This window comes from Xyrauchen texanus, chromosome 33 (genome assembly GCF_025860055.1).
Source record: "Xyrauchen texanus isolate HMW12.3.18 chromosome 33, RBS_HiC_50CHRs, whole genome shotgun sequence".
Taxonomy (NCBI): Eukaryota; Metazoa; Chordata; class Actinopteri; order Cypriniformes; family Catostomidae; genus Xyrauchen; species Xyrauchen texanus.
The window spans coordinates 27,989,062-28,014,244 of record NC_068308.1 but is presented as its reverse complement, the minus strand read 5'-3'; the positions used below and the strand labels follow the sequence as shown (position 1 = coordinate 28,014,244).

At 39.8% G+C, this 25,183-nt stretch overlaps 1 protein-coding gene across 26 annotated transcripts in view; it reads left to right on the top strand.

The window, feature by feature from the left end:
- The window catches only part of LOC127626740 (transcription factor 7-like 2), a 104,630-nt gene extending 80,560 nt beyond the window's left edge, over positions 1 to 24,070 (top strand). For 2 of the 26 annotated variants that reach the window (XM_052102730.1, XM_052102720.1), the window contains 10 exons: positions 1,899 to 2,022; positions 5,423 to 5,525; positions 7,764 to 7,850; positions 12,205 to 12,345; positions 12,558 to 12,720; positions 13,014 to 13,122; positions 14,562 to 14,624; positions 15,992 to 16,042; positions 17,775 to 17,847; positions 21,828 to 24,070. In XM_052102730.1, coding sequence (XP_051958690.1) covers positions 1,899 to 2,022; positions 5,423 to 5,525; positions 7,764 to 7,850; positions 12,205 to 12,345; positions 12,558 to 12,720; positions 13,014 to 13,122; positions 14,562 to 14,624; positions 15,992 to 16,042; positions 17,775 to 17,847; positions 21,828 to 22,269 — 1,356 coding nt within the window. In that variant the 3' untranslated portion in view covers positions 22,270 to 24,070. Of the gene's footprint in view, positions 1 to 1,889; positions 2,023 to 5,422; positions 5,526 to 7,763; positions 7,851 to 12,204; positions 12,346 to 12,557; positions 12,721 to 13,013; positions 13,123 to 14,561; positions 14,625 to 15,991; positions 16,043 to 17,774; positions 17,852 to 18,864; positions 18,938 to 19,531; positions 19,593 to 21,827 lie in introns of all 26 variants that reach the window. The other 24 variants (XM_052102732.1, XM_052102724.1, XM_052102731.1 and 21 more) reach the window with 20 other exon arrangements.
- Positions 24,071 to 25,183: the final 1,113 nt, after the last annotated feature.

The following is a 25,183-nucleotide window of genomic DNA, read 5'->3' as shown; positions in this document are numbered from 1 at the left end:
CTTGCTGATCCGTTTAGGTGGAGAGCGAGCCGAAACGTTACTGTATCGAGCAGCGATAGCGTGCTGCGCTCCCCAGAAGCCAGATAAACGGAATGACTGCATATTATTCATGAAGCAGTGTGGCGTTTGAAAGGGAGTCTGTTAGGCCCAGTGACTGTGATGTAAATCATTTGGCTTGTCTCTGGGTGAATGTGGCTGCAGTGGACAGCCATTTGGAGCTGTCCCTCAATGGAGACGCCCTTGACAAAAGAACTCATTTAAATGGCTACTAAAGCCTTTCAGCACAGGGAGAATTGACAACATTCTTTCACATCATTACTGAGGGGGAGGTTATGGTGGTAGTTTGCGTTGGGAGGGGGTCGGCACTGTTGCCTTAGTGGCAAACTCGTCAGCTGTGTTTGGCAGCTGTCATCCATGTCTGTTTTTCTGATGACAAGTTTTTTATAATTTATTTATTTTTAACTTGTTTTCTTCCTACTTTTTTGCAGCTCTTTCTACAGTATTGTCTGCTTTCAGGGGCCCCAAATAAGTCCCCAGACCCATTCTTTCCCCAAGCAGCTCTATTCAGTTCATTAATCTTTCATTGGGAATATGGCAAAGTGGACTCCCCTAGTTCTGAATGTGGCCTTTCTCTTTCTCCCGTCCCCATCTAGGGGCCCGGGGTGGACATTTCAACCTCTCAGACCGGTGCCATAGTCAACTTGGGCTCATCCTCCCCACTCTGAAAGCTGAGATATTTCAGTCTTGACAAAAGGATGGCTTGCCTCTGCTTTTATAAAGCCTGTACTAACAATTTACAGCTATTGTTTTTAACAATGCCTGAGCCTTGTGACAACCCACTTTGCAAGTGCCTGGAGTTGGAGACTGGATTTGATTTGGCATGTTTTAAAGGGAGACAGTGGCCCCTCCATGCCCTTTCTGTCCCCTCTAATGTACTGCAGGACATTCACAGCTGTCAATCAGACATGCGGATGACATGTTTTACTCATAGCAGGTCAGCAATGGGGCAAACTTGCATGCATCCAAACAACTGTGTCATTTAATGCGCATGTCTTCCTGTCAGTCTGATCGGCTCACTCCAATTTATGCATGTCTACTGGCTCTGGAATCCTGCGGATTAAAAACATGGAAGCAAGCCCCGGTCCATGTGTGAGGCAGGGCTGTTGCCGGGCCTGTCAAATATACGGCGCGGCAGTAATCTGGTTAGGTCGCGTGTTCTGGGAATACACTAATGCTAGGCTATGCCTCAGCACTCCTCTGCTTAGCTGTAATCTTGGGTAATTGAAAATGGGGCCTGTGCCACTTAAGAGCACAAAGAGCAGATTACATAGCTAAAACCAATTTGACCAAAATGCAGAAATGGATTTTCTCTCCCCCTCCTTTCCTATCTTTTATAATGCAAACCCTTACCAAAACCAGACCCTGAAGGAAAAGAAGAGGGAGGAAGGGGTGGGAGGATGAGATGTGGGTAACTGAGAGGAAAAGGGGGTGAGGGGAGGGAGAGCAAAGCAAAGGAGTGTGGGCACGGGCTGAAATATGTTTAGATTTACTGTTATTTGGTTTACTGGGTACTCTGTGAATAAGATGCTTTGGGTGCAGCTTTGAGTTGGAGAAACATAGCATAAACAGTTCGCCTATGTGTCAGTTTTAATGAATATCCTGTGCCACTACACATCTCCAGAAATGCTTTTAATTACAAACCGCACTATTCTGAGAATTGGCCTGTGGTATAAACGGATGGTCTTCATAATATGATGACGGCATATTTTGTACGATTGTAATGTATACAGTTTAAATGAATGCGCCAATGTCTTTCTGCCTTAACCCAAACATATATTAATGCCTTTCTTTCCCTCCAACCCTTCCCCTTTCTTTCTCTTTCTTGCTAGTCTAATAAGGTCCCCGTGGTACAGCACCCTCACCATGTGCACCCGCTCACACCTCTGATCACCTACAGCAATGAGCACTTCACGCCTGGGAACCCCCCTCCACATCTACAGGCAGATGTGGACCCCAAAACAGGTACACACACACACCTTCTTTTTACATTCATGAATTTTAAAACGGACTGGATGAGACCCAAGGCTGACTGTCAGGCCTTGTTAACTAGCACTGTTGTCACGGTTACAGTGTATAATCACACCAATTCGCAGCTATATGAAGACCCTATTAAATAAAAGTGCAGTTTTATTTGGCTTAAACTTTTAGCAGATAATCGCATTTAAAATGTACAGTCTTTATCTATTAACCACTATACCAAAATATTATTAAGTAATCTTGCACTACACACATTTTTGTGCAATCTAATGGACCCCTAATACAACCTGGCACTGATCAGCAAGTAGCAAATCATGGATAATTGCTGTGGCGATTAAAAAAAAAAAGAACAAAAAAAGAAGTGAAAAGCCAGTCAATTTGTCCCCTCCAAACTTACCGTTTCAAAAGGGAATACCACAGGAAAGAAAACTGCACTTGTCAAGCCATTTCATGGGGTCTTTACAAGGAAGAGCTGTACTACTGCATTTCACAGCTACCTGTTAAGATGCATCGGATTGTTTCAGACTTGTCTTGGCACTTGGCCAAGGTTGCGCCCCTCCTATTGTGTGTATTTTGAGATGGAGTCACTTGACTTCTGGGAGAGATGGGGGAGGAGGAACATCAATTATGTTACTTAACTACAGGATCCCAGACCTAGAGCAAAACTGACGCTCCCTCCACACTTGTTCTGATCCTAGCAAGAGAAGCTCTGTCACGAAACCTAGTGAACTACCTCGCAGTTTGTACTTCCTACATAAGCCTCCATTTAAGACAACATTCTAACCATCATGGGACCTCATAACCTCTACTGTGGTAGTAGCTTTTTACACCACACAAATAGCACACTGGACAGGAGACTCAACAGTTTATTTGAATAGTGAGTGACGTTAGCATGATGCTAAGCTACCAGCACAATTCTTAGTACTACTCATAGCACACAATAATATTGGGTATAGTAATTCATATTTATTAACTCTGAACTATTTTTACCAATACGTCTCGGTATTAATTAAATTACAAGTTTATTATCAACATTTCTCTCACATTGTCTGCCATCTTGGCTTTATCATGAAGTATACACCCGACGCTTCAGTGTGGCTATGATGCCTTTAAAATGCTGCTTCTGTAGAGAGCATACTTTGTTTTGGCACAGAGCGAGTACCTCAGTTTTGCCACCTTTTGATGACATATGAAATGGACAATAGTGGAGTCTAGTTCTCCCAGCCAAGATTAAATCTTTATGAGTGGTCAGCTTGTCAAGGTTTACCAGGAAACTCAGCTTTAAGTCTTATGCTGTATCTGTCCTACTTTTCATCCATTACTTCATCTAAAAATTTAAATAATAATATTTAGGTTTGATATAATGTCATTTTGGTTATATGTTGAGGAATTGGATTATCGTACAGAGAAGCGGTTTCATCTTCAGTGCCTCCTTACAGTGAAACAGCTGCTGTTCAAAGCTGTCAATAAACTGAATTTTGATTTTTGAGAGGCTTTTTTTCGCCTCTCATAACAGACCTCATCACCAAGGGCCTCTTTAAGGACTCAGAGATGGTTTAATGTGCTGCTTAATGGGGTCGCCTAATTGAGTTTAGAGTTTAATTAATTAACTAATTGTATTAAGGTCGCTGTATGCAGTGCCAATGTGCTGTGAAAGCATTGTTTTCTTCATTTTATGTGGTAAACATTAGCCAACAGTATTGGGCAGAATATTTAGACAATTTTTGTGAGGTTTTTGTAGATTCCAAAGTAAAATGTTATAGACTAGGCAAAGGTACAACGAGCTTTCCGAAGGCGATAGTCACATTCGAAAGTAGGGTAGCCCGGTATACCAGTACTAACTAAATATTGTAATACCAAATAATTTAAAACGGAACACTATCATCTTTTTGTTAATTTCGGTTCCATATTAAAGTATGCTGCCATTAGCAAAATGTAATGTAGTATGAGGGTTTTGAGATTAAATCAAAGACCAATTGAAAATAATAATAATAAAGCCTCTATATGGCCAAGTGTGATCATTAAACAGCAGAAGGATGTCATTTAATTAAATAATATGCAGTCACATGTGTGCGCGCCACAGTATAAATAAGACGCACCCCTCTGCCCTGTCATCTCCTTTACACACAGGCATGCACACGAACACAACACAAATGCAACACACATTACTAATGCTTGATTTCCATGCAGTGTGTCAAATAGTATCCATCTGCAGAACCACAGATCAATGTGTTGAGTGTATAAACAGCTGTAAACTCTCAAATTAGCTCTTTCTCTGTTGCAGCTCAGAGATTTCAGCATGTGAGTTGCGGGAAGTTTGATATAACGAACCCTTTACAAACAGGAAGAACTTCAAAGATCTTTCAAAATAAAAGTCCAGCTGAAATGAGAGCTCCATTCAACTGGATTCGTGAAATTGAAGACATTACGACAGAAAAATATTACTTCTGTATAAAAGTGCAATAATCAAAGCAGTCGCATTAATAATTATAGAAACAATAATATAATATTAAATGGTTATATTATTATTATTATTATTATTATTATCTGTAAGCAATATCACAAAAGCAAGTGTACTGAATATCCATGGCAGCCTTTCGCCTCAGGTAATCATATTCATTAATACTGTAAAGCTCTGTTATATATATATATATATATATATATATAGTTGAAAAGTATTATATTTTCATTTGATTAAAGCTGTACAGTATGTATTTGATTAAACACAATTTGATCATAACATTTAATTCAAACATTTAACATGGAATCCAGGAAAATTAAAACAGAAAAGGCATCATTTGTATCTATAAGACTTTATGCAGTTCTTATAAAAAAAAATAAAAAAAGCTATTTTCTGTGTAATTTCATCCCAAAATTATTTTTGCCAAATTTTTGGTATCAGAGCAGCCCTATTTGAAAGGCCATTTTTTTTAGGATCTTTTCAATTGTTGAGACTTATTTTTATTTCTGGTCTTCTTTAGACCTTCAACCCTGCCAGGCACAGTGTTGGTAACAGTTGATTAGCTGTGAAATTCTAAAACCAATGTTGTTATTTGTTTTACACTCAAACAGAAATCCACCGCCAATGTGTCAGTCTCTCTTAACACTTGCCACAATGTTTGTGTTGTTAACTTGTGAACCTCAATTATCGCCCGTTGTTAGTCCTCTGATTCGATAGACAAATGTGACAGGGCACTGTATTATTATATGTGCCATACAACATCGTGGCTGCCTCCACAAGCTTTGATCAGAATGTGTGATTTAGAAGAGAGCATGTGTGCTCAGCCTCCTCCCTCTTTTCTGTGTCAGGACAAGAGCAAAATAGTTTTCATATGGTTTACACGTTTTTCTTTTCCTTCTTTACATTTGACTATTTCTCTTGCAGGAATCCCAAGGCCTCCACATCCTTCAGATATATCCCCCTACTACCCCCTGTCACCTGGCACAGTAGGCCAGATCCCCCATCCGCTAGGATGGTTAGTACCACAGTAAGCAGCCCAATTTTATTTTTCTCTTATTGTCTTTGTGACTCATATTATTCACTTATATTATTCTTTGTCTGATAAGACTTTGATGATTTTTCTTCTATGTATATACGATAATATACAGGGTTCCCACTGTCAACGTAAGCCTTGAAATATCAGGGTATTTTTTGTACAGGCCTTTAATTAATAAAACCTTATAAGTCTCAGAAGTTTCAATGGTGAAAACTTTCAAGCCATATTGATATCTAATTGTGAGTGAATCGTTATTTGGACTCAGTTCTTTGCAATGAATCAGTTGAACTGATTCACAAATCAGTCTGAATGATTCATTGGCAAATAAGTCTGAATCAAAATTACTTTTAAAAATCCTTATCCAGTAATCACAAATAAATTCACTGATCAAAAAGTGTGGGGACCCGGTCAAAACAACAAATATTCCAAAGTACCTTTAAAAAGCAGTTTTCATGCTGAAGACTGCTTTTAAGAATATGTTGCAGTAGGGATAGTTATTGATAAAGATTTTCCAATTTGATTTGATTTCAATTCACAAAATATTGATTTGATTCAGATTTTGATACGATTTGATTCTGATTAATTTGGGTATATTTCAGTTACAGTGTCAATTTTTCTTACATATGAAATAATTATGTCTCGCATAGTGCTGTAAATTATACACAGAAGTGAGGGAAACTTCTAACTTTGTACATTATGAAAATATTAATAAAAACTTAACAACAGATCTGTTATAATAATTTGTGCAACCAAAACTAAAGTAAACTTTAAAGTAAAAAATCGTTCTTGAAATTTTTATGAATCGTTATTGGAATTGTTTGAATGAAGATTTTTGATTAATTGAAAAATCTATATTTTTTACCTTGCTCTATGTTGCCATTTGTCATTAGCCACGTTTCCACTATCGGACCAAATGAGGGGATGCTAGTATGTCCCAGGGCCAGTTGCATTCCCACTGTCACGTCTGGGGATTCATCATGCCACCTCCTGGGGTTCCTCTGGGCCAAATGCCTTTGACCAGTCGATTACACTTGGGACAAAGTAGGCCAACTGGGCATTGAGTCGGGGTCAATGTCAAAGGCGGAGTTTCGCTGAGTAAGGTCTTGCTTTCCACCAACCAAAGACCAAAATAAGTGAACAAATGGCAGCTTCAGTCTCCACCATGTTCATTTCGAGGGCTAGCTAGACTTTAGAGTCTAAAACCCAAGCTTTAGCTTCCCTCTTGCTTGTGAAATGGCTAGTGTGTGTGACATTGCCACCAGGACGGCATATTAAGGACTGGTTTTTGGGCAAAGCCCTGCGGAGCTATTGGCCCGATGGTGGGAATGCAGACTGATTTTGGTCTTGGGCTCGAGGTCTGAGGCTATCGGCCCCGGCTGACCCAAATGATAGATCTGGCTCGCACTGGCCCGATAGTGGAACACGGCTGTTGTGTATCTATGTTCACCAGGCCTCCATCTACTATACTTTGCTATGGGCCTCTAGTTTTTTAAGATAGAGTTTAAGACTTGGACGCAGAATAGCACAATGGCTAACTCTTAACATTTTTCTATTTTATACATTCAGGAAATGCACCGCTGGGGCCCACAGCAATGCACCATGGCTTTCTTCGTCCCCTAAACTCTAAATTGCCGCTGTGGCAAATGCTATTTTGCATGTCTCTGTATTGTCCAATTAGAGTAATGAACTGTGATTGCCAGTATTTTACCCACAATTCCACACGGGGACTCTCCCCTGGTAACTCTTGTCAACACTTGTTAATATGACAAAAGGCTACAAATTAAGCTCTGTTAATTTAATGTTTTCTCACCGCGATCTAAATACCGAGAGAGGCCCCGAGCGCAGCCAGGTCCCTTTGATTCTCTGCACTTTATTTTGGTATAAATTTACATTCATTATTGTTTGTCTTTGGATGTGTAGACCTCAATTAGCGTGATGGCTCCATTAAAGGAGCCGGTGCTTCGTCTTTAATTAGCACAACAAAACACCTAGTTTCAGCTCAGGGAGAGGGGCCTCCATCGACACCAAGCACGGGGTTATGAAATTTAATTAGCCATTCCAATCAGATTTGTGGCATTCAAATTGTTCAGAGTTTGCTTGCCTTTGATGTGCGCTCTGCAATCCCCTAGATTTTTGTTCTGATCAAATGAGAATAAAGCCGCCTGCATAGAGCGCTTTCTTCTTTTTTTCATCCCTTCCTTTACCTCTCCTCCTTTTTTCTTTTCCTAGGCAAGGTCAACCAGTTTACCCAATCACAACGGGAGGTTTCAGACACCCCTACCCGACTGCCCTCACTGTCAATGCGTCCATGTCAAGGTGAGTTGAGCTTTGGGACGGTGGACTCACATAAAATGCAAGCTTGGTTTGCGAGCTTGTCAAACTCATTGCAAACTTCTCCCTTAAGGAGAGACAGTTCTCGCCTCAGTGTTCAAAAAGACAGTCCCCTGCGATGTGCTATGTATTAAAATATTAATTATTGTTATCATTTTATAATGAGGCCCCTGAAGAACGTTTACCCCTGTTGAATGGAGAAAGATGAGACGACTATGAATGTCTTGGCCATGGTTAAACCATTATCACATACAGAACAAAATTAATCTCTGTATAACCCAGTGCACTCTGAGCAATTTTGGCAAAAATTTGGGGAAACGTAAACAAATTTGGGAATTATAAAGATTTATTTAATCGGCTTGTACACAAGATCTTACCAGGGTCATATTGTACAATCTGACATACAACAATTGTTAAGGACAATTAAGTGTTTGACTCTGAGCGAGAACTTTGTGCAACCCACTGGGGACGATTTGAAGTGCCAATTTGGACACAAACGTCCCCAGGGGAGAACTGATGGCTGTGTGTGTTGGGGGGATTGTGGGATATGTGTGGAAGATAACATGATTGTTTTAACTGTCACCATGATTGCTCCCTTGTGAACAATTCTCATCTTTGTTATGTGAGAAGTGGAAGGTGTTTGCTATAGATGACAAATCTCCTGCTGTTATTGGTTTTTATGTCATTCAATGACAAAAGGGAGATGTAACAGAATCACTCCGTTTCATATGGTGGTCACTTCTTTCTGCATTCACTCAGCCCTTCCCCCATTTGCCTGAAGCACAGATTACTCTTCTTACAATGATGATGAATATAAAGAAGATGATGGTGATGGTGGTGAGACTAGCCAGAGAGGCACAGAGGCAGGTCTGGTTTATGGTTTATAGAAATGGGACCTGCTCAAGCCCAGCCCGAGTCTCCAGACAGGGACAAACTCCTGTTTAATTGCACCATGATTGGAAAAGCAGCTCTGGAGGCCTGGTGAGTTAAGACCAGAGGACATTGATGGATAAGTGTGAGCTGGGAGCGAGAAAAGGTGGAAGGAACATAGAGAGTGAGACTCTCCCCTGTTGGAAAATCCAATTAAAGTTGTGTTTTGGAACATGGTTGCTGGTTTTTAGCTGGTCCAAGCTGGTCATTGGTTCGTAAACCATCTTCAGCTTTCCAAAAACCAGCTTAACCACCATAAGCTGGAATGACTAGCTGGTAACTGGTTTGTTGCTGGTCCAAAATGTTTGAACAGCAGCTAGACCAGCTAGAAATCAGATACCATGTTCCAAAAATTTTACTGAATTGTCCAGCAGGATCTTAAATCTTTGCCTGGGTTTGAGCATGTTTGGGTGAAAAAGTTCCCAGTCTGTGTTCAACATCTCCAGAGATCTCAAACCCACATGTTAACACCAACGTTTAATCAGTACTAATTTTTAAATGGACAGGCCAAACATAACAGTTCTAAAGCACAATATGCAGCAATTTTTAACCCTTGAAGGTCCATTGTAATAACTGAACTCTGAAACGACATATGGCTTCACACATTTGGCTCTGGCAGCTTTTGTTATGTGTGTATTGTGGTCTCAGCCTTGTTGAGGAATCATTTGTACCCAACAGAGGCCTGGAATAAGACCATTCTACCTGCTCCACTGTGATGCACCTTTGCAGTTCTGCAGCCTTTGCTGCTCCAGCAATGGACCTTGACTTAAGTGACTGCTGATTGTGCTCTAATGAGGCCTTTATATTGTGATCATCCTATTTCCAGTGCAGGCTAATTGAATCTACTGAATGGGGGCTAGGGGGATTGGTGATGTGCTGGGGAAGAGCTAATGCGTTTTGATAATCTGTAATTGAATTAGCATAGATTAATAAGTAGTGGTCTTGTGTCTCTACAGAGGGAAGGTGCTTTAGCATGTTTGTGTCAAAACCAGTGGCATGCTCTCTCTGTCACCGGCCTCCTGTGAAAAATAATGAGCATCAAGAAAAGTTGCATTAATTGTGTTTATGGTTTTTCTTTGGAAAAAAAGGCAGAGGAAGGGAAAGGGAAATCTTGCTTTGTCCAATTTGCTTGTTAAGTGCATGGTGACTTTTTATTCATGCATTTTTCCATAGACGCAAAAGGAGTTATTTAGTTGAATGAAAGTGAATTATGTTTGACCACTTACATTTTATGTAAAAGAGCCACTTGGACATAGATAACTCCTTTTGTGTTCCATGGAAGAAAGTTATAGAAGGCTGGAAGAACATGATGCAGTAAATGATGACAGAATTTTCTGAGAACTACCCCTGTGAGAGATGTTCATGTGTTTTACTCTGGTGCCTGTCTTTGAGATTGTAATGGCCTTCTCTGCTGCCATTTAGTATGCCGTTAGCATACAGGGCTTCATGTTGAGACTTCAGCCTCCTAAAAAATACATTTCAGAGCATGAACTGCACAGACTTGGATCCGACAAATGAGCTACATTATTTTGATAATGGGGTTGGAGCCATTCAGGTGTAGCACCCATCCCGTGTGACGGGGGAGGAAGTGTAGGCCCCCTGCCCCCTGACCGTGCCTGCCCTTTGATATGTTCCTCCATCCGCACCTACGCTCACATCCCTTATTTTTCGAAAGAGGAATTGAAAGACAGACAGAGTCAGCACACTGGTGGGGTCATTATAGATTAAACAGGCACTGAGGCCATCGCTCCGACTGACAATTAAATGGCACTCACTGACACCCAGTTGGTGAGGAAGAAGATTGAGACATTGGACCCTGCAGGGGCCCTTCTCTTTCACGCTTATCCCTCAGTGGGGCTAAATTGGTGGCAGACTCTGCCACGTGCTGATGAGCGAAATGATGCCCCGTGCATCAAAGAGATGGCCATCATGTTTAAACCATAACCTGGGCCTCGCTATGGAAACAGCAGCGCACTGGCAAAGATGGGACAGTAAGAAGGAAAAAATTGGATGGTGGAACAGAGGAAATTTTAAGTATGTAAGGACAGATAGAAGGGGGGAAGGGGGTTGAAAAAAGTGGGGACTAATGATTCCACCGCTGCAGCCACATCGCCTGTCCCCCCCTCTGTAAAACAGACGGGATGGCAGTTGTTCCTTGTGAGTTTATGCTCATCATTATATTCTGGCTCCAAGCCATATAGCCACATTCAAGCAGATAATGAGCTGTTTGAAAAAGAAAGAAAAAAAGAATTATTCCTTCTCTCTTTTTTTCTTCATCATCCTCCATTCTTGCTCCCAGATTTGTGTATGGTCACGCACTGCTGGGACAGACTACAAACACAAAACACATAGGCACAGAAATATGAATATGTACACTCAGGAATATATTCTGCTTTCCTACAGATCTTTACACAATACTAGTGGATAATATCGTAGATTATTTTAGGAATGCTACATATATTAGAAAAAGTAAGCAAAGGAGAATAATCAGTAAACGCCAAGTAAATGGGAAGGAAATTATCAAACAAAATTGTCCAAACATGACCGCACTGATTATTTTAATCAGTGGGATGCTGATGTAAACTGAGGTAGATGATGACCTGAGATATTAAAGACAATATAAAAATGTAACCTAATTTACTTTAATGTATCTTGCCACAATGTGAATGATTAATCCGTTCATGTTATTCTAAAGAAATGGGCAAAAAAATATTTTCATATTCTTTTATCAAAATTATTTAACTTTAACTTTCTCCACCTCTAAAACAATTTAGGATACAATTTAAAAAATGTTTGTTACTGTAAGGGCAGTAAATATATAAACCAATAATATCATAGCCCAATTTATTACAATGCAGTCAAAATTGTAATGGATGTTAAAGACAATATAAAACCATAACTGACCCTATATGTATTTTCTTAATGTCTCCTCTTTTTTTTTATTCTCAAGAGGAAAACAAATCATAATCTTTTTACAAAATTATTTTTGTAAAAACTTTGTCTCTGAAACTACTTTTCTTTTTTGCTGATGTAAACAAAATACAACCCACTATTTACAAACCATTCAAAACACAATGGAAAACATTAAGTCCCGTCCTACATTATTTCCCACTGAATCTTCTGTTTCACTTAGAATTGGATCACATAATGGAATTTAAATAGTTGTGAATGCCATTTTACGTGTCTTTGTTAACTCTGGTGAAGAGTGAATTTGAGATCTTTCTCTTTGATTTGTCATTTACAGTCTCTTCCTGTCTCTCACATAACAGAGTTGTTTTGGATAACTCTTGCTTGTAGCTTCATAGCCACTGTGATGTGTTTAGTATTTAGCTCATATTCAATGCTCTGCTATGTGAATCTATGTGTCCATCCATCATTTCACCCGTGTCCACTCTGACGATTTACACAGTCTTTTCTCCTCCAGGTTCCCTCCTCACATGGTGCCCCCCCATCACAGTTTGCACACCACAGGAATCCCACACCCAGCCATCGTCACACCAAACGTCAAGCAAGAGTCCTCTCATAGTGACATTGGATCCCTTAACAGCTCGTAAGTCACTTTTAGACAAACTTAAATATCAGATTCAGTATTAATAGGGTAGGATTCAAGTTGGTCTGCTGATTGCATCTGATCAGTCAATCCATTTGGAGATAGATTGATAGATGGATGGATGGATGGATGGATGGTGGTCCAATGTTGGTTAGTGCTGGTTTGGTGCTGGTCAAGCTGGATAACTAATGTCCATTCCCTCCCTTTTGCAGAAAACATCAGGATGCAAAAAAGGAGGAAGAGAAAAAGAAGCAGCCACACATAAAGAAACCCCTGAATGCGTTCATGCTTTACATGAAGGAAATGAGAGCCAAAGTGGTGGCAGAGTGCACACTGAAAGAAAGCGCAGCTATCAACCAGATCTTAGGCCGAAGGGTGAGTATACACTACAAAGCCACAGCATGATGTAATAGCCTGTCTCAGCTACCAAGACCACAGATTGCAGTGTTGTCGGTAGTGGAAAAGCATTGCTTATTCACATTTCTATTTCTGTATAATTGTAATCTTGCTCAATGTTGCCATTGAGTAAAATTGCAATGGCGAACAACAGGGGAAAGGGACATTTAAACATGGTGGTTTGACTTCCATGTCGCTTGAGCCTAAAATATCAGTGGACTGTTCCTGTGTGACCGCCACTGTGATCGATGGATGTGTGTGTCTGTTTGCAGTGGCATGCTCTGTCTCGAGAGGAACAGGCCAAATACTATGAGCTAGCCAGGAAAGAACGACAGCTTCACATGCAGCTCTACCCCGGATGGTCGGCACGAGACAACTATGTAAGTTTTTAAGTTTTCAACATGTAATGATACTTCATTCCTTCCCCAGGGATCACATAATGACATAGGGATATCTAGATTTAGTGGTCCTACAGCTTAACTAGTAGAGCATGGTGTTAGTAGCACAAAGGTTATGGATTCAAAACACAGTGAATGCTTTATTGGCGGTAAGTTATTTTGGATAGAAGCTGTTTTCCTTTCACAGTGGGCACATCATGACATAAGGCCATCTAGATCTAGTGTTCTTGTAGCTTCACTAGTAGAGCATAGTGCTAGCAATGCCAAGATTATGAGTTCGATTCTCAAGGAATAAACAATGTGCTGTAAATTGCTTTGGATAAAAGCAACTGCCAAATGCATTTGTGTAAATAAGCCCAGTATCAACCAAACTGCTTTGACTGTATCGTGTGGGAGGAACTAAAGCTCACATACCTCTGATGGTCCTCTCTTTCCAGACTAGTGCAGTGTAGATCTTCTCGCTGTCTGGCACTCTGTCTGCTATAGGCAAGCTTTTTCCCAGCACAGTCAGACCTGTTTTTTTTCTCATCTGCTATTTTCCTCTGCTTTCATTAGTATTCCACTGGTTCACCTAAAAAGAGAAAGGCAAGCTCAGATCAGAGTAATTAAATAACCACAGGGCCTAAATGCCTTGCAGCTTTGATGAAAGAGGACATCTCTTTCCGGAGCCAGAAATGGGGAACGAGCATACCGTTTACTGTTACGCCGGAGCAGAGCGTTCTCCCTCATGTCTGACAAACTGCCCAACCGCCAAGCCTGTCAAATCTCCTTGGAGTCTGACCACTAGTGTGGAAACAGGGATGAATACTTGTATATCTAGATTTTAGGGAGCATAACTTGCTAGAAGGGCCTCATTCTACTGTTGTAGAAAATCACAGGTGCTCTTTGGTTGGGATTTAATCAGTAATCGAATATAGAAAATTTTTAGTGCAAGGCACTTTTTCTTGTGTCTGCCTTGGACTGTCATTTTTCGATATTCAATAATCTAGCTGAACTCCTTTACTGTTGGCCAGAGCTCAACCTTGGCCTTGATTCAATCAGTGGTCACAAATGCATCTAGCAGAACTGTTGCCAAAAAGATACTCTCTTTTCAAGGAGGACAGATGCAAGTTTTCTTACTCTATTCTTCCCCTCCAGTAAACAGACTCACTCAAAGAAACCTCAAGAGCTTCCAATCGTTTTTTACAATAAAAGAAGAGCTAAGCAGCAAAAAGAAACAGAAGGAATAAACAAAAGGAGAAAAACAGGATAAGAGGGAAAGATAGGGAAAGTTATATTGTGTCCTGCGGTGGCAATTGAAACCTTCAGGCTGTAACATGAATAAATAAATCAGTGAAAACATTGGGCTCTCTTGTTCATTTCATGTCTCGGTCTTTTCTGCAATATAATAACTAAGGTTCCTGTCTATTTCTCTTTTTCTGGCGGGTAACTATCAGGGGAAAAAGAAGAAGAGAAAAAGGGAAAAGCAGGCAGGAGAGGGCAATGGTAAGTGAGCTGCAATTATCTCTCATATTAGAGCAGACCCATCATCTGTCACAAGTGTGACATCTCAGAGATGAAAGTCCAGCCTTTTTTTTCTCATCTCTTTTTTGTGCCTGCCTCATTTTGTATATAGCTATGCTACCCAATGCAATATTTACACGATAGACTGCTTGTTATCCCCCTCCCCTCCCTTCACCCCATGTTGAGCATTAATAACACTGAATATGCATGACCCCCCCACCTCCTCCACTCCCACAAGCTGCCCTCCTCCCTCTTCGCCCAGCCACCCTCCAGCATTTATCGTACTGTGATATGTACTGTATATTTTGATAGTGTGTGAGTTAATCACCCTTGTGACTGAGTGCAAGAACTGTGCCAGCCTTCATGCTTGTGTCACGCCATTGGACTGTGCTTGATGTGTCTCCTATGTGATTGTAACTTTGGGCTGTGCCTGCTTCATGCTTTTTATGTGTTTACACCAATCAACCACAACATTAAAAACACCTGCCTAATGTTGTGTTGGTCCCCCTCGTGCCAACCCGCATTTCCGAATAGCATTCTGAGATTCTATTCTTCTCACCACAATTGCACAGAGTGGTTATATGAGTTACCATAGACTTTGTCAGTTCGAACCAGTCTGGCCATTCTCTGTTGACCTCTCTCAACAAGACATTTCCATCCACAGAACTGACACTCACTGGATGTTTTTTTAGTTTTTTGCACCATTCTGAGTAAATTATAGAGACGGTTGTGCGAGAAAATCCCAGGAGATCAGCAGTTACAGAAATACTCAAACCAGCCCATCTGGCACCAAAAATCACTTGTTGATGTGAACATTAACTGAAACTCCTACCTGTATCCACTTAATTTTATGCACTGCACTGCTGCCACACATTGGCAGATTGGATAATCGCTTGGATGATTGTTGGTGCCAGATGGGCTGGTTTGAGAGGTCAACAGAGAATGGCTAGGCTGGTTTGAACTGACAAAGTAACTCAGGTAACCGCTCTGTATAATTGTGGTGAGAAGAATAGCATTTCAGAATGTTATTCTGAGATGGGAGTTGGTGCTGTTTTGGTGGCACGAGGGGGACCTACACAATATAAGGCAGGTGGTTTTAATGTTGTGGCTGAACGATGTATATAATATATAAAGAAATGCATATTTGGAAAGTTCACCAAGACATTAAGGAGGTTTGCTGATTACATTGATTTTATTTACTTTGCTGTTCTGCTTCTTTATGATTTTCATTGATTCTCTATTTTGTGAGAGATTGTCCAGGAAGAATGCAGAATAATGTATTTGCGGTTTCTCTCCATCATGGATCCCCTTTTGAAGGCCTCTCTATCTTGTTCTTTTTTTTTTTCCAGAGCACAGAGAATATTTTCCAAACCCTTGCCTTTCACTCCCTCCGATTACAGGTGCTAATGTCATTTTGAGTCTTAAATTACTAACATGTTTTTCCCCCCTTTTTTGGGTTCTTTATGTATTTATATAACTGTTTGTGCAGTATACAAATTCTATAATGCTAAATGTTAATTTTTGCTTTATATATCTTTTTTATTTCCAAGTAATTATCTTGAAGTATAAATTGCTTTATTTTTGCTCCAATTATGCTGTCTTCTTTTCAGTTGTTTCCTTTGCTCAATTTTTCATTATACACATTATTTCATCATATGATGCTTCTATGTTAAAAGTCATCCAATATTATGTAAAAAAAATAAAAAATAAATCATCCCCAATTTGCTAAACTCAAAGCATGCAGCTGCAGTATATTTATAGGAAAGACTACTGTTCTAAAGAATTGTTATGCTAAGAATAAGAGATGTTGTTACCAGGGTAAACCTCCTTAATCTACTGTCTTCAGTAGCTGCCCCTGTACCTCCTTCTGGTCCCCAGCATGAGTGCAGGCTCTGCCCTGTCTCTAAGCTTGGTCTGCTCCACTAACGGCCACCTTTTACCCTCCTCACACACCCATCACCCCTTTACCTGGCCAGTGCTCAGGTGGATTAACCGGTGTGAAAGGTGGATGAACGTGGGCTTGGTTTATGAAATTTTGTAATGTTTCCCTGGCTTAAACTAATGCTCCGCCTCCCTCCTATAGTTCCTCCCAGCTTCTGCTGCTGCCTCAACAATCTATCTCCATCTCTTCCTCTAGCCTAGAACCGCCAGATAACAGTCTAGAACATCAGATATGTACCCGTACCTGCTGCATCTTGCTTCCTTTTAACAAACAAGCATTTATTCTTATAATGAGTCTTGGTTATTAAAGGCATGCATTGTTTGCTGTTCTATTTATTTCTATCATTCATTTACTTTCATATTTGTTGGCTTGTGTTTGGTTTTAATTTCTAATGTTTGTATAACTAACAAATTATGGTAAAATATGGTAGTCCTAACTGTAAAGGCATACTGCACAAATGAGTGCCATTAGGGCTGCACGGTTTGGTCAGAAATGTTCAGATTGCAAACATTTTGGCAAATATTCCAATTGCAATTTAAACTGTGATTGAACGTCACATACATTTAACATAACATGTTGCTGTTGCTTTAATATGAAAGCTAGAAGAACAAAAATAACCAAACTCAGATCCGCTTTCTGTTCACCCCAACGTGAAATTAATAAAATCCTTGAAAAATCCAGTTTTCTTTGCATTCACATTGTACCTGATCTTGAAAAAGGATGGAGAACTCTTTTCTCCACTTAAATTGTGATTGGGTCTCAGTCCACTTTTAAATCACACTGTTTTTTGGAACCCAGTCTATTATTTATTATAGCATAATATTGATTGTTATTGTTATTATTATTATTATTGAAGAAAACCTTTCAGTCTCTGTTGTGTTCACAAAACTACACCAATTTGAATAGTAAATTGTTACAGCAAAAACTTAAGTCTACTGGCAGAACTGAGGGCTGCCCTTTCACATTGATGCATGAAGTACATGCAGACTAATTTTGATTAATTGTGCAGCTCTAATTGCAACTATTTACATTTATCACTTTTGGGGGGGTTGTGTAGTAGTGCATAGTAGTGAGCCTTTTATAGAGCTCCTCACATTGGATTGGATTCAATTTGTCTTTCTTTTCCGCTCTCTTTTCTGATTCCGTCTCTCCTATGCGCTGGCTTCCTCTTCCCCTCTTCATCGCATCAGATCTGAGCGCCCCAAAGAAGTGCCGTGCACGCTTCGGGCTTGACCAGCAGAATAACTGGTGTGGCCCATGCAGGTGTGTATCTGGTGTGCTGGCAGGTGTGCTAGAGCAGGTGAAAGCTTGGGGACCTCTCTCGTTGGTGCCTACTCCCTCTCCCTACTTTCTGGCTCTCTCAATCTCGCATTCTCTCCACACCACAACTTATTCTGCCAATCAGCAGCTTCTGCAAATCAGAAGGGATGGGTATTTTTTACGCTAGGTGGGGCAAATGTAAAGGGATTTCTTTGTTATTTTTGTGTGAGTGTGTGCACAAAATTTTAAAGGGATAGTTCACCCAAAAATAAAAAGATTATATCATCAGGAAAATTCTGAACATCCTCAATGTTGTTTCGAACCTGGATGACTTACTTTCTTCTGTGGAACAACAAAGGAGATGTTTAGCACTATGTCCAAGCTGCTCTGTTCCATATAAGGATAAGTGGATGGGCTATAGGGGCTGTCAAGCTTCAAAAGCATCATAAAAGTAGTTAATGCAACTGGCATGCTACTTTGTATATCAAGTTTTGCATGCCATACTGAAATTTCTTGCTTGACAGCCCGATGATCACAATTGGCTTTCATTGTTGGAAAAGTGCAGCTTTGACATTTCTGCTCTTGACTGTGTTGTGTTTCACAGAAGAAAGAATATCATATGGCTTTTGATAGAGGGTTTTAAATTATGACTTCATTTAAATTTTTGGGTTAACTGTTACTATAAATGTATCATTGCGCTGATGCTCATTCAAGCCGTCTCTGCTGTCATGGGTGCAAGTTTCTATTAGTTCACACAAGGAGTTCAAAATTCCTCTTTTTAATTTAAAATGTATATAGGCGGGATAAAGATTAAGAGGCGGGATTTAATTCCCACTATTTAAGGGGGTGTGGCCAGAAGAGTTGAGATGGGCTGGTCCATGGTAAGTTATTGGGGAGGCATGGTACCAATGTCCACAGCTGAATCCTTTGCTCTAGCCCCATGCCTTTTTTTGTCCAATGACATGTGCTTTTTTCTTTCTTTTTGTATGTTGTGTTTATATGTTCCTCTATGGATAACAGATGCAAATACCCCTAAGAAGTGTCGTGCCTTGTTCGGGCTTGACCAGCTGGGTTTATGGTGCAAACCCTGCAGGTATATTCCCAGCCCCACTCTTGGGGAGAAAGTATAGATAAGGATAATGTTGATTATCAGATTACAAACATCAGTTTTCTTTCTTTCAACACTTTCTATGGGTTGTGTTTTCCTCCCATTTCCAAGCCTTATTTCAGTTCCAATGTTTACAAAGACTTCCTGCTTACTCGTATCTGTCGCTTTTTGACTTTTAAAACACTTCTTGTAGAGGAACAGAGATCCTTGAGCAGACAATGACGAAAATAATTACCAAGGCATTGCGGTTAAAATTTCAAATCAAGCATACACTTTTTCAATTAAAAAAAGATTTAATTTTATTAAATCTATTTATGTTCATATTTTGATGTATTTGTATTTTTTATACATTATAAAATATTATTTAGAAGTAAACTTGATGGTATTGCTACTTTACCACCCAACGGACTTGACTGCTTTTGTGTACTATTTGTTCCTGGTCACTTCTATAAGAATTGTGTGATGTAGCCACTTGTGTGGAGGACAGGATTGGGGTGATGTTATCTCATCACGCCTCTCTCTTTTTTTCCCTCCTCTTTTTCTTCCTTCTCCACTCTTCTCTTATAACCCTTTATTCAGTCCCAACCTCTTGTCTTTCTGTTCTAATACAAGCAGTCTTTGAATTGGGAATATGGTGATGGTAGGTATTTGTTTCTGCTAAGTAATACCCTTTTCTGTGTCATGCTTGTGCACTCTTTTCTCACCCTTCCCTCATCGTGGACATCAGACATAGTGCTGTTTTGTTGTGGTACTCCACTGTCTGTTTACGCGTGGTCCATTTCTACTTGGTCACTCTATCCCCTTTTCATTATCCTTGGTAGTCTAGAAATCCATCTTTACCGGTTTTTCCTGTTTCTTAAATTTCTGATTGTTAAAAGTTAAGAAAAGATGCACAACAGTTACTAATCAGTTGACTAAAAAAGTTAGTAGTAAAAAAATTAGGTTTAAGCTGTCGTTCTTGTATTGTGATTCAAACCATGCATTATGTTGCAGTTCCTAAGGAAAAATATTGCCACGCTAGACAGTTTTATTTGCTTAAATGTTTATTTTGGAGCCGGAGTTGATAAGGTTGTGTTTATGAGGGAAAGTTCCTCTCTTCAGCACCTCTTCTCATGTTGAGCAACAGCCTGTGCATTTTATGTATTTAATTTTTTTGGCTGTAAAACGGTGGTAATTGCATCTTGATTTAGGGAGCTAGAAGGTTAAAAGACCCGACTCAACTCTGTTTCCTGAAAGATGCATCTGGTGAAATTCCCTCAGAGACCTATAAATCAATAAGGAACACAGGGAGATACTTAGAATCAATATGGCTCTTAAAAAATGGATATTAGCTTATTTGCCGCTGTTTGACAGGCACCTTGGCAGACAGAACTGCCCCTCAATCCACAACCAATGTCTACGCAAAGTATTTTTAAACATGTATTGTAGATATACAATGGCAGCGATGTGAAATACATACCAAGCTAACACAACTCCAAGTCTTTTCCTCTCTATTCAACCATCTTTGACCCTGAAGTGCCATTTCTTTTCTGTTCAGATAGTCCTACAGTAGACTGCATGTTATAAGTTCTGTATGTCCACTGTACACAGAGTCGATAAGATTTTCCGCCCCAAAATCTCCTCTCTTATTTGACTCCGGTCATTTTTCCTTTTTAATCATTAGTCTATAACTACCTCCTTGCCTGTCACTCTCACTCTCAATGTCTCTTTCTCCCTGTCTCTCTGCCTCTCTCACTCGCACTTTTGTCTGAAAACCAACACGCATAAGAGCAGGCAGGGGTATAACTTAAGAAACAATCCTTACCTGGATTCTATTTTCTTACAAAACCACAAGAACCACAAGTTACTGGTTAATTTACAAGTTCCATCTCCTGCAACTCTATAGCTCCCCCTGTCTTTGATTTAATTCCCTTTATTTCATTCTGTGCATTTGTTCCTCTCTTTCTTTTCTTTTTGAGTTAGCCTTGGCTGCATCACTGAGCTTGCCCTTTAGGCAGGATAAAGAGAGTTTTTGGGGAGGGAGGGGGGTGGTAAGGTCAGGAAGGGCAAGGTACACTGAGGTTTTCCCTCTCTCTCCTTTTCTCTGGCTCACTCTCTCTACCCCTTCCTCACGGCGTGCTGGCTTGGCGCTGGTGCGATTTTGCCGATGTAGCTGGCTGGAATGGCTGGCCGTAGGCGTAGCAGACGAGGGAGGGTCCTGACCTGAGCAGAAATGCAAACATGGCAGTGCGACCTCTGTGCAGAGCGCTCACACACATGTCTTAGGGGCAAGCTGAGAGTAGCGCTTCCTCTGTAACCTCTTACCCCAGAATCTGAACTTCCCCTCAAGGAACACAAAGAAAAAGACAGGAAAAAAGAAGGGAGAAAGAGGAGTGTAATAATTCAAGCTGATGTGTAAACCGGATGGATCCCCTCGCGGTTTACAAAAACCAGGGTGGAGTTCTTTGTTTGGAGTTCTGAAGGAAAACAAAGAGAGATTTAGGCCTCACCTCTTTGAACATGTCCTACGGTGCCATAGGGGTTAGATACTCTTCATCTCCCTTCTCATCCTCCACCTCTCTTTGGCACCTGTCTGTCTGTTCATCTTCTGTACTCTCCTCTGCATGTACTGTATAATTGTACATTGAGACACTTTGTGAGAGCAAGACAGCTCTGATACTCTTCTGTCCTTTTGGCTTTGTCATTCAGCTTTAGCGTCCATTTTCATGCAGAGTCTAAAGTGGGTTCAAGAAAAGTTGAGATCAGCAAGGGTGTCCTAAATAGAGTTATGTGATGGTCAAGTGCATTTAAATGGACGTTAAAGCTCTGTTGTGCGATCCGAGTCATGTCTGATAGGTTAAACAAGTCCTCTCTTTTTTTTATTTTTTTTTTCTAGGAGAAAAAAGAAGTGCATTCGCTACATTCAAGGTGAAGGCAGCTGTGCCAGTCCTCCCTCTTCGGATGGAAGCTTTCTAGAGTCCCCCCCATCCTCCCCATCCATGGTATCTCCCTCCCCGTCCTCGAAAGAGTCCAAACCACAGACTGAACAAATGCAACCTCTCTCACTGACAATGAAACCGCCCCCCCTGCTCTTGTCCTCCCAACACCAACACCTTTCCATGGCCCCGCCTCCACCCTTAGTTCTGTTGGACAACTCCGGGACAGGTAAAACATCCGGCCCGGCGCACAACGGCTCGTTGGATCCCTCAGATGCGTCATCATCCCGACCCACAGGCTCCGCCTCCTCCAGGCCCACATTGTTGTGTCATTCCCACTCTCTGCTGTCTAGCTCCGGCCCGACACAACCCCTTTCGCTCGTAACGAAGTCAATAGACTAGCTTCTTTTTTTTAAACCAGCTATTTCTGTCTGTCGTGCGTCTTCAGTCTCTTTTTTTTCCCGTTCTGTGTTTCGATTTAATTGTTTTTCTGTGCGATATGGCTTTGAAAATTAGTTAATTTTTTATCAAAGTTCATTGGTCAATATTTGACCTGTCATAATCTAAAAAAAATGAAATTGTTATGATGAAATATTGATAATAAAATATACTAAGTTGTAGAGTATAGCTTTGTGAATCTGCCAAATTTTTTTATGAATTTTGATTATTTTGTTTTTAGCTTTCTTTTCAGCTGTATAACAGAAAAATACATAATTGTTATGTAGTTTTGCATAGACATGTTTAAAGACAGATATACAAAGTAGGTGAGGATTCAGAAAGCCCTTTTGTCATAGAGTTGGTTCTCCTTTATTATTTGTATTAAATACGAGCTTGTGAACCAATCATTTTACAACTGTCCAAAACTCAGAGGGCATGAGGACCGTGGAGACACCTCTCCAAGTGAGGAACAACTTTTAATTGTGATGTTACTTGTTCTTGTTTAAATGTACAGAAATATGGGGGGGATTACTGTGTTAATATGCATTGTTCCATTGTGTTGTCTGTTTTATTTTTTTTTTTTTTCGTTTACCAGGGCAGGGAGTACTCAATTGGGGGGATGTTTTGGGATAGGGTTGGGTGGGTTTGGGATATTCAGTACAAACTGTCACAATGCTAGGACCAGTAGTATTTATTGCTTTAGAGATTGCTTGTTGTATCTTGTATGTTGTCCCTTTTTGAAATCTTTTCTTTTTCTTAATACATTGTATAAATATTCTTTTTCTTAACGTAAGCAACTTGCTTGCAAAATGCTTTGTTTTAACTTTATGTTTGTTTTTTAAATTTTTTTTTTAAACCAGGATTCCACCTAAACTACAGAGTAGATTCTCAACAAAAGAAACTTTTAGATTAACAGACTTATGCACACGTTCATTTCTAGAAACATATCTATAAGCCATTTTACAATTGGTGAAAAGGAAACTTGAAACGGGACAGTGGGTTACATGTTTTCAGTAGCTGAATTTCGTCTGCAGCCCTTTTTTTTCTATTGCACAGTCTCATCTCTGTTGGACTGTAGATTTGTGTACAGATTTCCCGTGCCAAAATTTGTGATAATTTCCTTACCACCTTTTTATTATGCTGTAGGTACTTTCATTGTCAAATGTTTGTTTTTCTTTTTGTTTTCAACCATAATTTGCTGTGACGTTACATAGATTGCTATGTATGTAGTATAAATGTTGCTATAACAAAAGTGTTTTGTAGCAGATTGTCAAATAATAAAATGTAAACTTAATAAAAGACGGATATCATACTGTATAAACCCTCAAGGGCCAAATTATGTATATTAGGAGGTTCGTAAAAAACTATGAAATGCTACAAAAAAAACACAAACTGCCACTTTTAAGTACACTACTACATATAGGTAGATAGGAAAAAATAGGCATGTTGATGTTGCAAGAAGCTGTTAAAAAAAAAAAAAAAAAAAAGCTACAACAGAATCATCCACTCGGTGCCATTGTAGTTGACATGACGCAACTGTAACCCGTCTATTTCTTCTCTGGTTTATTAAGATGCTAATGATGAATAGTTTGAATGTTTCCTTAACGGCTGTGATGTTCCTGTTCCTATTTTATGCTCTCTTTTTTTCTCTTTTGTTTTCCATTATTTGAAATGGTTCCCAAAAACCATGTTTTTGTAATGAATAAATGTTAATGCTGTACAGTCTCTGTAGCATGCAGTTCTGTATTAATAAAAGCGAGTTAGTATGTGAGCTAGCCTTCTCGGTCTTCTGTTTCTACATTTTATAATTTCCAGCCAAATGTATACGTGCATAATATGTCGTCGTTTTATGTTTTAATATTATTATAATGACAATCCTATTTTAAACATTTCACCAGTTTATCTTTGTTCATCTTAATCTAAATATTTTTTTTTCCATAGTGAAATTGATTAGTGACTAAAGCTAGCATTTAGCCTATTATCTCCTTTAGTGTTCCATGGAAGAAGTCCGTTATATGGGTTTGGAACAACATGAGGGTGAGTAAAGAATGTTCATTTTGGGGTGAATTATCCCTGTTCCTCCCAATAAGGATCAATTAGCCATTGATTCCAGGTTTTATATTTTATATGCATTGAATTAAGCAAAAAAAACATTAACATTTTTTTTTTTTTCATTTTCGGGACAATACAGTTGTGTATAAAGCTCTTAACTGTTCTTCAAATGGATTGAAAACAGCCTATCCATTCCAGAAAAGCAATGTTTTTTCCCGAGGACATTCTGAAACATCTCTTCAGTCTGAATAGATGTAAACAAACTTCATAAGGCTTCAGTCAATGCAGACCACTCTTTAACAAGACAAAGCCTCTACAAAGCTTTGCCTCACAAGCAAGGGCGTAGCAGCCGTGGGGGACGTCCCCCGCACTCTTCAAAAAGGTGATTTTGTCCCCTGCACTTTTTCAAGCTAAACCCATGCCGAGTCCAAATGGTGGATTTGTATACAGTATTCTTTGCATTTTGTTACTTTGGGCTGATTGAGAACCATCCGGCCAATCACACGTGAATTACGTAATAGGCCGTCAGTCAGACAGTTTAATCAATGCGGCTCCGTCATTTCTACAGAGTTGCTTTCAACAATGCTCATTTATCTATGTTTTTTATCAGCATTGATGTCGATCTAAATTAATAATCTAGAGATGAGGAACACAGAAACGAGAGTTATTTATCAGCATATCGTTCTTGACTGGTAGCATTACGTGAAATGTACTGCAGAAAAAACAAAGGACAATCCTTCTTTTAAGCACACATTGTAAGTGGAGTTTATCTCAGCGCCTGTGTATTCAATAAGTTATTCTCTTTACATTATGTTTGTGGGGTAAC